Source organism: Lipotes vexillifer, unplaced genomic scaffold, assembly GCF_000442215.2.
Source record: "Lipotes vexillifer unplaced genomic scaffold, Lipotes_vexillifer_v1.1 scaffold536, whole genome shotgun sequence".
Taxonomy (NCBI): Eukaryota; Metazoa; Chordata; class Mammalia; order Artiodactyla; family Lipotidae; genus Lipotes; species Lipotes vexillifer.
This window is the reverse complement of record NW_006775074.1, coordinates 2,525,510-2,537,866: the sequence shown is the minus strand read 5'-3', so window position 1 is coordinate 2,537,866 and position 12,357 is coordinate 2,525,510. Positions and strand designations below refer to the sequence as shown.

At 39.2% G+C, this 12,357-nt stretch overlaps 1 protein-coding gene across 1 annotated transcript in view; it reads left to right on the top strand.

The window, feature by feature from the left end:
- Positions 1 to 12,357, top strand: part of FAT3 (FAT atypical cadherin 3) — a 592,627-nt gene that overhangs the window by 176,558 nt on the left and 403,712 nt on the right. The window contains 1 exon segment of the mRNA XM_007449656.1: positions 8,405 to 8,719. Within this exon segment, the coding sequence (XP_007449718.1) occupies positions 8,405 to 8,719 (315 nt within the window).

Sequence of the window (12,357 nt, the reverse complement as noted above, 5' to 3'; positions counted from 1 at the left end):
TTACCATGACACCATCCTTATTCTTGGTAGTAAAGGGACAACTCAAAACTGGACATGGTTTTTAAGAAAATTGTCTTATCACATAGGATAATTCACAGATGGAGAGTTGACTTTCAGAGCCACTTAACTATCAGTTCTGCATATATGCTAGAGAAGTCTAAAATCAATGACAAGCTCAGTCTATCCCATTTTATTTTGACTAGTGATCACAGGCAAACAGGATAGCTAGATGACTCATTTTGGTTTTCCTAATGTAGCTTATGCGTCAGAGTGCTTGTCTGTAAAAGAGCCAGACATCCCAACTTGCCTGCATTTACCAAATATTATGATGTTATCCTTCATTAATTTATTCAACATTTAGAGTGTTCCAAATTTCTAGCCACCATCCTAGAATAGAGAAAAACAAGATAGAATGGTCTCTACCCATAGGGAGCTTGTTGTAGATCGGGAAAGGGACGAAAATAAAGTGCTAAGATAAAGGCAGATGGGGGACACCCCAGACCCCTGGCTGGCTGGGTGAGGGGTGTTCTCTGAATCTGAAACCTCCTTGAAGAACAGAGAAGGTTTGGTTTGGGGAGACAGGGGCTGAAGGAGCAATACGTGCAGAATCCTCTGTACAAAAGCAAAGGAGTACTGGATATTTAAGGAAGACTCCGTCTTCTAATTCTCCTGGTCTCAAACCATGCCAACAACTGAGAACCTTCTGAGAAGATATAAAAATGGATTCAGAATAATATCTTGCAGCAACTTTTAGAAATGGAGGAAAGTAATGAAACTATTGAATTTCCTGTTACTAAAGAGCTGATACCAACCCACTGAGAGCGCAGGGGCATGGAATTGCCTTCTTTTTCATGATAATGGACACATGTGGATAAATCAGCGGGCAACTCCAGTAATGAAAAGAGTGCATACTCTGATTCACAGCTCCAGATTCCAGGCCTGACTTTGCCGCTTGATTAGCTGGGTGATTCACTTAAAATTTCCCATTTTAAAAATTGCCTTAAATTATATATTTAAATATATTATGTGTCAAATACGTGATATATAAAGTATATAAAAGCGTATGCATATATAATATGTGTACGCTAAAATGTATTTGAAGCATTTTAAACATCTAAGTTAAGATTTTCTCCACCCGCAATTGCTCTGTGCATCTTGGTTCATCCCATTTTAGCTGATTTCAGTTGATTTCAGTATATTTCAGAGTGGTAACAGTTATAGATATGACCATGGGTGTGCATGGACTGACCCTGGGTTGGGCCTATGAGGATAAAATCCCCATTCTTCCCTTAATTATCACCACACTCTGCTCAGAACAGTGATCCTTCCTAAGGCAATAAGAGCTTTATACAAGTCTGGGGATGAATAGGAAAAGAAAGAAAAATAGTAACTGTGTGATCCTCCTAAATAAAGGCAAGCAAGGGTTGGCTAAAGGGGGTTATGGAGCCCATGAAAGAATTCATATTCTCTTAGAAATAAATGTAGTTAAGTGTTTGATTCTTGAAGAAATAAGCAATTTAAAAATACATGTAGATGTTAACATTGGTGGAAGCTGGGTGAAGGTTGCCCAGGGACTCCTGTCCATTTCTTTGCACCTTCCTGTTAGTCTATAATTATTTCAAAATAAAAAGTCAATACAAATTGTAAATGCACTGAGAATTGGGAATTAATATTTTGACTGATTGGGAATAAGAATTGAATATATATGCACAAGTAAACGTCTATTAGAGGTACCTACAAAGAATATGCAACCAGGGTGTTTTTAAAATTTTGTTGTCTTTTTTTAAACTGCCTCAGAATCTATAGTACTTATCCTGGCAGAGGGATTTTCATCATGTTATGGGCCCATAGCCTCCAAAGCACTCCCTGAACCATTTGTTGACAGGTCGTTTTAGAGCTGTTGTGGGTATTTGGTTGCCATTCTTTGGGGGCAAGATGTCATTTGGGACTTTGGGTACCACATATGGGGATATGGCTGGAAAAAAGGTAAATTGAATAACCCAGTGTGTGATGGTCATCTGATTTGAGCAGTTCCATGCATTTTTTTCCCTTTCATCTCCAATATGTAGGGCTTATTCTATGAGAACAAGGTGCATATAGTTGTTCTAATATTTGTGAATAAGAAGGAACAATTACAGCTAATGTGCTTCATGCTGGGATCAACTAATTCCATTTCAAGCTGTGCACAGTTCTAATAAATAAATACTGTTTGTGTATCTGCTTATACAATTAAATACTAGGTTTCTCAAATAATTCTAGTCAGCTACTAGAATTATACAGCAAGTAAAGAAGAAACAGGAAAAGAAAAATTTTATAAACATAAGCTTATCTCAAAAATAAAAAAAATTCCAACTGTATTTCTAAAGATTTTTTTTATTTTCGTGAATATCAGCATAAATTTGGCATCTCAACTGAATCCACATTGAGCATTTCTGTGATAGGTGAAAATACAAAGAGGGTAAGGATGTATCTGCATCTGGGATATTCCACCTGAGTTCTTTCTACTGAGCAGCACTCCCTGAAATTTGCTGGAAGCTCACTGTGGATGGTTTATTTTTTAAATAAGATTTATTAATTGCTCATTCTTGGTTCAGAGCAGAGACAAGGAAGAAGAGAATAGAAGCCTATGTGGCACATGAGGAAGAAATTCTTAGACTGGAGAAGAAAAACCATGGAGAGGGTCATTTTTTGATATTTGAAGAGCTATCACAGGTAAATGGTGGTTTGCAGACTTGTTCTATTTTATTCTAGGATATGAGTTAGGAAAGCATTGAAATTAGAGAGACTGAAGCTTTGCCTCAGTGTGAAGAACTCTGCATTAGCTGAAACTCCCTAGTAAATGGTGTGGACCCTGTCACCAAACTCAGAGCAGAGGCTGGGTGCTGGGTCAGGCATCATGTGGGAGCGTATACCTACTGATTATTATGGGTTTGGTTATACCTATTGATCTTCGAAGTCCCTTCCAGATCTGATTTAGTGAGGCTGACTTATCTCATCTGTGATGTAAACTAACCTACTGCTGATTCAGTGTGAGGATTTAAATTCATACATGAACATTTTTTGAGTGTCTGCTGCATGCCAGGCACTGTTGTATGCAGTGAGACCACAGTGATTAAGCAGCCAGATACTCTCCTTGTAGAATGTACTTTCTCTAACAGGCAGATGGAAGGAGACTCTTTTCTGGGGATAAACACTCCAGGACTGTGTTAAGTAACGGACTACGAATATGTCACAAACATTTATGTTCTGCATATTTTGATAAATCAAAAAAAGACTCTCTTTGCAGAGAATCAGTACTGTTGTGATTGTGTTTTTATATTCTACAAAGAAATACCAAGAAGTACCTTTTTATGATTTCTACAGTCAATTTGGAGAAGTCAAATAGGAAAGTATCATATTAACTCAACACTGCCCAATTAATGACACTTCTCTAACAGAGGGGAAAACAGAATTTCTTTGGACATAAAATACTATGTGAGTCTGATGTCTATATAGATTAAAAAGACAATAATGAGATATGGGGATATATGTATATGTATAGCTGATTCACTTTGTTATAAAGCAGAAACTAACACACCATTGTAAAGTGATTGTACTCCAATAAAGATGTTAAAAAAAAAAGAAAATAATGTTTTGGTAAACAACCAGTCTCAAGTTTGACAGACCAGTGTTTGAGAATGGGATCTTCTGTTTACTGGCTGAGTGATCATTCATAAGTTACTTAACTTAAATCTCTTTCCTTAACTGTAATATGGCGATAAAAATAGTAACTACCTCATGAATGCTTGGCACTAAGAAACATTTGCTGAATGAATGATAGTTTTAGAAAATTTAATGATGAATGCATTTATTGCACCTATCATAATCCCAGCACACAATGATTAAATAGTCATGAATGTGTAAGGTGATGATAGTGGTTGTAAAACTGCCCCTATTTGGAGATAATATGATCATCTATGTAGAAAACACTATGGAATTTGTAAAAACCCCGTAATAACTAATAAGTGAATAAAACAAGGTTGCAACATAGAAGATCAATATACAAAAATCAGTTTGTTGTTGTTGTTGTTGTTGTTTTTGCAAAACGCGGGCCTCTCAGTGTTGTGGCCTCTCCCGTTGTGGAGCACAGGCTCTGGACGCTCAGGCTCAGTGGCCATGGCTCACGGGCCCAGCCACTGCGCGGCATGTGGGATCTTCCGGGACCGGGGCATGAACTCATGTCCCCTGCATCGGCAGGCAGACTCTCAACCACTGTGCCACCAGGGAAGCCCCAAATCACTTGTATTTTATATACTAACAGCAAACAATTAAAATTGAAATTAAAATAATAATGCCATTTCTAGTAATATCAAAATATGAAATGCTTAGGGATAAATTTGACAAAAGATGTGCTGGATCTGTGTTCTGAAACTATATAGCATTGCTTAGAGAAATAAAACATAAATTAATAGAGAGATATACCATTTTCATGGATCAGTAGACTCAAAATTGTTAAGATGTCAGTTCTTTCCAAAATGATTTATAGAGTCGTTATAACCCCAGGTTTATAAAAATCCGAATAGGTTTTTCTAAATTTCATATGGATTCTAAAGCTGATTCTATACTTCATATGGAAACACAAAGGATTTGGAATAACGCAAACAACTTTGAAAAAGAAGAGCAAAATTCCTTACTTCAAGACTAATTATGAAGTGTTATTAAGAAAGTGTGATATTGATATAAAAATAGACAAATAGATCAATGAAACAGAATGGAGAGTCCAAATGTAGACCCATACTTATATGGTCAGTTGATTTTCAACAAAGATGCAAAGGCAATTCAGTGGAGAAAAGATAGTTTTTTTCAACAAATGGGGCTGGCACAATGAACATCTACATATGAAAAAATGATCTTAGGTCCATAGCTTGTACCATATACAAACATTAACTCAAAATTCATCATAGGTATAAATGTAAAACCTAAGACTTTAAACTTCTGGAAGAAAACACAGGAGAAAAATCTTTGTGACCTTGGATAGGCAAAGATTTCTTAGATACTTAGATAATATCTAAAAACTGAAAGCAACCTAAATGTCCAACAAGTCAATGGTTAAAAAAAATTGTACCAGATGCACAGGCTCAGCGGCCATGGCTCACAGGCCCAGCCGCTGCGCGGCATGTGGGATATTCCCGGACCGGGGCACGAACCTGTGTCCCCTGCATCGGCAGGTGGACTCTCAACCACTGCGCCGCCAGGGAAGCCCGGTCTGTTGTATTTTTAAATGTACAACAACATGGATGAATCAGAAATAATTATTCTGGGTGAAAGAAGCCAGACAAAAAGAGCACATACTGTATCATTCCGTTTCTGTAAAATTCTAGAAAATGCTAATTAGTCTGTAGTGACAAATCTAATCTGGTTGTCTGTGGGTAGGGAAAATTTGAGAGCATTTTAATTAGATTAAAAACGGGAAGGTGGATACTTTCAGAGGTCATCGTCACATTTTTTATCTTGGTGGTGATGGTTTCATGGGTGTCAAAACTTACAAATTGTTTATTTTTAAATTCTTTTAGAGAAATTGTAGAGGATTTTATTATTTTTTGAATTTATTTTATTTATTTATTTTGGCTGCACCGGGTCTTAGTTGCGGCATGCCGTATCTTCAGTGCGGCACACGGGATCTTTTAGTTGCAGCATGCTAACTCTTCGTTGCGGCATGCATGCGGGTCTAGTTCCCTGACCAGGGGCTGAACCTGGCCCCCTGCATTGGGAGCGTGGAGTCTTACCCACTGGACCACCAGGGAAGTCACACTGATTGTCTACTTTAAATGTGTATAGTTTATTATATGTCAATTATGCCTTAATTGAAAAAAAAGTAATAAAGAATGTATGGTAGTTTTTACAAAGCTATGTGCTTATGACATGATTTTGGCAGTCTTTGGGCAACCTCAGAAGTGAGTTTTTGCTTGATAGAAAAGCTCATGTGGATTTACACTTTTAATTGTGACCACGTGGATCATAATTAGCTGTGAAGCACTGAAGAAAGTGAGAAAATGCTATCACTGGGCATTGGTTGTTTAATATAGTTAATATGGAGCCTTGGATGAATCTTATAATAATTGTCAACACATTTCATAGTCCTTCTTTTCATTTTGTCCTCAAATTTTTGGATCATGAGAGCATAGCCTGAACACTTATGTTCCAAGATATTCATTTGCACTTCTACTTAATGAGTAAATATAGCCATAGACATATTTTATCTTAATGAGAGAGAATTTTAATTTCTAGAGGACATATCTGATGTTTCATTAAAAAATAGAGTAAAATTCCACCCATATATTTTAATTTGCATTAGTGGATGCCTTTCATCTAAGGACTTCTCAAAATCATTTAATGTCCAAAGCCTGTAAGGTCCAAAGCCTGTCCCAGTTTGACAGGTCCAAGAAAAGGGATTTAAGTGACTTCCAGGGATCCCAGAGCAATTTTGTGACTACAAATCTGTGTGTGTGTGCGTGTGTGTGTGTGTGTGTGTGTGCATGTGTGCACACAAGTGCGTGTGTGCATGGTATGTGGTCAGGCAAGGTGCAGACAAAGCTGACCTAACTTCTTTGATTTTTTTCCTTCTTAAGTTTTCTTTTTAATGGACTGACTTTGCTGTTCCCCAAACAGGCCAGATATTTTCATGAAAAGGTATCATGGGCAAGTCACAAAGATCAAGCAACAATATGCCGCATGACCAGAGGAGAAAAAAATATCTAACAAGACTTTCCATCACAAACTTCTCTCCTCTCAAGATTGTTCCTTGCTTTGGGGGGTGGTTACTATTTACAAGGCTTTGGGTGTTGCTTTTGATTCATATTGATTTAACATATACTCAGCATCTACTGTGTTGCAAGCATTTTGCCAAACTCTTGGCATACATTTAATTACATGATTGCCACCACAGCACTGAGATATGGGTGATAGAACTAGGCGTGCTTGGTTCCAACACCTTGTACGGGGTCAAAGAGGTAGTAAGTCATGGAGTCTGGGTTGAAACTGGAACATTCGAGGAAGACAGATCTGGGTTCTTCTGCAACTAGCTGTGTGACCTTGGACAAGTTACGTACTCACATTTGAGACTTGATGCCCTCATTATAAGAGAGAATTATAAAGCTTACAGAGTTCTTTGGTGGATAACTTTAGAACTGAGACTTCAACATCAGTTGGGCAATCTCCCTTTGAATCGTATAGCTGTTCTGAATTACAGGCAACCTTCACTTTTCTGGCCTGTTTCTGGAAAGATGCCCTCCTCCCTCCCAGGTGCTATACTTGGCAGTTTGCTTATGCAAGATCTACAGGCCAAATTGTGTGCCTAATCCAACAGGAGTACAGAGGATATAAGATTCAGGTCAGAACTGGAGAAGTGTTTCTTGACTCCTTCCATGGATCTTTTTTAGGGTATAAAGGTTTACATGAATTACACGCCTTCCAGGTGTATCCTGACTACTTTTAGAGATTTTATAAGCTGAATCCCAGAGTTTTCCCATCACAGTGGAAAGTACTTAAGAGTTCCTGTAGTAAGTTTCTATAGCCTTGGTGGTTTGGGTGAGGGCTGTAAAGATATTCAAGAGCACAGCATTTTCTTTTTGGCTTTTCTGTCAGATGTTTGATTTCCTGGTTGGTGCTTGTTTCAACCATGAAATGGGAAAGGTGGAAGGCAGCAGACTGGGCATTTTTCTGCTCCTAATTTAAAATGATTGTCCCTGAGTATCCCTCAAAGTGGCTTAGAGTTTATTTAGTGCCCTCTGTAGAGTTCTTGAGGGGGCTAGAGCTCATTCAGAAAGTATGTTGGTATGGCTTACGGCTTCTTCTCTGATTCTTTTGGAATAAATGTGACATTAGATTTGTAGAGAAATAGTATCAAGGAGGTTTGTACTTTTGCATGCAAAATAGTTTCTATCCTAACAGGCAAAAGAATATTTTAAAGGTGTTTTTCATGTTTGTGAATGAACAGACAAAATAATGTATCCCAGGAAAGCTCTTTGTTGTATAGGAAATCAATTCGATATCAGGTCAAATGGAAATTTTGATGTGATAGTACACTGATTTCCCATGCATCATGGGAAGTGTTTTGACCTCTGGCCCACTCTCTTCCCATTGCTCCCAACTGTCTCATGTGTGTGTGTGTGTGTGTGTGTGTGTGTGTATGGATACGTCTATGCCCGAAATTCAAATAAAGTATTTGTGAATATAATTATACTTCTCAAATGGTAGAAGAACTGTTCTGATGTAAAGAGAAACACTTTCATTTAATTTTGTCTGATGGATTTTTTTTTTTCTCATATGCCAAGATCACTTAGCACAGCCGGCCTCAGTTTGGGGTGATTGACTTAATGTCTTCCTGTTTTGCTATAGCAGTTACACTTTCCCTGCTTTCTCTTAGGAATCGTCTCTACTGCAGACATTCTTGATCGAGAGACAACAGGGTCATACTGGCTGACTGTGTACGCCACAGATCGGGGCGTTGTTCCACTCTATTCCACGATTGAGGTCTACATTGAAATTGAAGATGTGAATGACAATGCCCCGCTGACCTCTGAACCTATTTATTATCCTGTTGTCATGGAAAACTCTCCGAAGGATGTATCTGTCATTCAGATCCAGGCTGAGGACCCTGACTCTAGTTCCAGTGAAAAACTGACATACAGGATTACAAGTGGGAATCCTCAGAACTTTTTTGCCATCAACATCAAAACAGGTAAGGGAATGCTCGTACGACTGCTTCTAGTTGTTAGTCCACCTTTTAAACTCATGAGTCTGACACTTGCTATACCCTCTTATTTATTTTATTGTGTGGAGAACAGCATCCTCCTTTCTGGGAATTGCTTGAAAAGGTGAGCGTTTTACCTGCCTGGTTTGGTATGTTTTAATTTCAACGGACATTGAGATGAAGTGATCTAATAGAAATCGGAGGCTTTCACAGGAAGCCTTAGATTTGCTTTACTCATAATTGTAAAACGTGGTTCCTAAGCCATTCAGAGAGCCGGCTGCCCCCTTTCTCTATCTTGGGAGAGAGTAACCTGGGCCATGCTGGGTTCTATGGGTAGCTGGCTTTGTCACATCTCTCTTTCTAGGAACTTCTCTCCCTTGCTTGGCCTTAGGCCAGCATGCCATAAATAATCTCCTTAAAGCCTTAACTTTAAGCCCCAGATGTTTTGTGATCTCTGTACTACCCATCAATGAAATGTCAATGTTTAGTAGAACTTCCAGTATCTAAATCTTTACATAAAACATACACATTTTAATTTTCTTGGTTTTTGCTCAAAAAGTTTCTAGAGAGTGCACCGAAAACTTAACTTGTTTACTGAGGACCAGAAAGGGCAGGTGTGGAGTTTGGTTGGATGCATTCTGAGACAAGTACATACACTGGAAAAAAGTGCTTTGCAGAGTAAATCTCAGAAGTTTGTTGCTTTCTTGTGGTTTGTCTCTTTTAGATCTGAACAAGCAGGTAAAACACTCAGTGAGAGTTGTGATGGATAGAGTTTTAATTAAATGAAATTTAGAAGAATTAGAAGATACTATAGCTATCTCACTCTGGGTGAGTTGATATTGGTCAAAAGTTAGGCTAGGTGATTGATGTTTGTTGGTTGGGACATGCCCCACTTTCCTAACAAAGTACTGATCGAGTTGATAGTTATTTCTCCTGCTCATGTTTGTTCAAGTAGAAACATATAACTGACACCAAGCGTTTTATAAATGCCAGGGTCCCATTAACATAATTTAAAGAGAATGCCAAGGGTTTTTTTGAAACTATTGATTTTTTTCTAATTATGAGTGGGTCAGTCATTTTGTTAAGCAGAGTTTAGCATTTGAATAGTGTCGAATCAGGATCTGACTTTAATTTCGTTAGAAGACAGAGAGTGGTCATCATCTATCGGTGTCTGATTCAGGCGTCCTTGAACTTGAAGGAGAAGACTCAGAGAACCGGAGCCACGCCCATCCTTTCAGCACCCCCTTAAGTACGGGGAGCCTCCCATGCACGTGAGGACCCCCACCCTCCTGATTCACTTTCTCACTGTAGCCAAGAGCTCTGTGTAATATGGTGACAGAGAAATGAATTCAGATACTTGAGAAGGTCAAGAGGGAAAAAGAACAAAGACAAAAAAAGTCACAGGAAAGAAGTTGAGGGCGTAGACGTCTTCACACTTCACAGCCCCTGTGGAGCCTGAAACACCCCAGTTCATATTCCGAATCCTCCCTCTTGATTCCATTGGCACTTGAGTCAGTAAGATTGAACCCAGCACCCTCTTTTATAAAAGACACTGCACAAGGGCAATGTCAACTGGTCTCTTCCTCCACTCATGGCTGAAATTAAAGAAAGAATAAATGTCACAGGGAAGAATTTGGACTGGAAGTGAAGACCATAGACCACGCAGTATTTGTAGAGAAGAACATGGAGACTCATGTAACTAAAGCTGTCTTTTATCTAGCTTTGAAAAGTTTGCCCTTGGATTTTCAGAAATTCCTGTATTATCGAAATTTGGACTGTATTACGTAACAGCCTTAATCATATTTATAATTTCTCTGTCCTAGCTGTAGATTTTTTTTTTTTTTTTTTGCGGTACGCGGGCCTCTCACTGTTGTGGCCCCTCCCGCTGCGGAGCACAGGCCCCGGACGCGCAGGCTGAGTGGCCATGGCTCACGGGCCCAGCCGCTCCGCGGCATGTGGGATCTTCCCGGACTGGGGCACGAACCTGTGTCCCCCGCATCGGCAGGTGGACTCTCAACCACTGCGCCACCAGGGAAGCCCCTAGCTGTAGATTTTTAAAAAGGATTTGTGCCAGGAATGACATCTTAGACCAACTTTTCTAATAGTCTAAAAGGAACATATAGCACACTTTGTAATTCTCAGACACACAATCAGAAAACACTGGATTTTGTTTATCCATTTAGTCATTCACCAAGCATTTATTGTGCCTACTAGTTTCCAAACAGGATCTTATAGAGAGAGTTATAAACTTAAGAGATGGCCCAAGCCTATCAGGGACCCAACGTACGTGAAATTACTAAACTGACAAATATTTATGATAGAGTGAAGGTTTGCAATAATTGATTATGGTAGAGGAGTTTCACTCAGTATGGGGTGGGCAAGAGTGGTAGTTAGGGAGTGTTTCATGGAGGAGGGTAGCATTTGGAATTAGAAGTCCTGGTTTTCAAACCCTTGCTCTGCACTTCTAACTGGGAAACACCATCAACCACAGCAGGGAAAAACATAGACTAAATCAGACACTCCGGGCTCTGTGAGCTTGGGCAGGTTACTGAACCTCTCTGAACTTCGGTTTTTAGTGAGAAAGCATAGTTGCAAGGCATAAAGCGGTCCTCATGTAAAATGCTTACCACGGTGCCTGGCACAGTGAAACTGCAAAGTTGAAACCCCATCCTGATTGCTGTAACTCTGATTACAGGCACATCGGTTAATCTCCTCAGATTCTTATGTAGAAAATGAAAATGACCTTGCTTACTTCATACGAGTTGCTCAAGAAGTCTGAATTCATGATGTGTTTGAAGGCCATTGGTGAAGTACAAAGTTCTAGAAGAATCGTTATTACTCTTCTTATTTCTATTGAGATTCGCAGAACCATGAGCCTGGTGTAACCCTTGTTAAGCTTGTTGCTCTAAATATAATGCTGCCTATGGAGCAATTTCCATCCGATTCAACAAGCTCTCCAAAAAGATGGTTTAATTTTTGGCATACTTCCTGTCTCCCTAAAGTCCTTTGTCTGCAATAGTTACGTTAATGTAACATTTTTCAGGAATGAAGGGGGCGGTGTCCCTAACTGGTATATTTAGGTAATATTTATGCTTTAGATTTTTTCAACTGGTTGTGGACTCTGGTAAACTGACCTTTCATTCCTTCCTCTGTGGTACAGCTGAAATTTATAGAGTTCCATTTTGCTTTGGCAATGTGCTACATAATAAATAAAGATTAACATGATTAATGCTACCTCCAATAATGTCAATACTTCGGGTCCACAGCTTGCAGCAGATAACAGATGTCGGGGACCCAGAAAGGGAGAGAGATTTCTCTAATGAACACTCTGTTCTCTACCTAAAGAACTGTTTTTTTTTTTTCCTACCAGACCTAAAATCACTTAGAGTCAGTAGTCTGTGGACTTTCTTTGGTAATTCCTGTCGCTTAAGAAGGAAAACAAAAGCTGTAACGCTCTGAGGTCCTTTCGGGCCTGTACAGAGAACCCTTGATTAAGTCCAGGCTGAACAGGTGATTTTAATCAAAGGCAGCTTCCTGCATGCGCCTGCCTTAGCTAGTCAGTAACGGGAGTCCTATCCACGTGTTCTGAACGGGAGACACCCAGCAGGCTGGTGCTCACCTGTCTC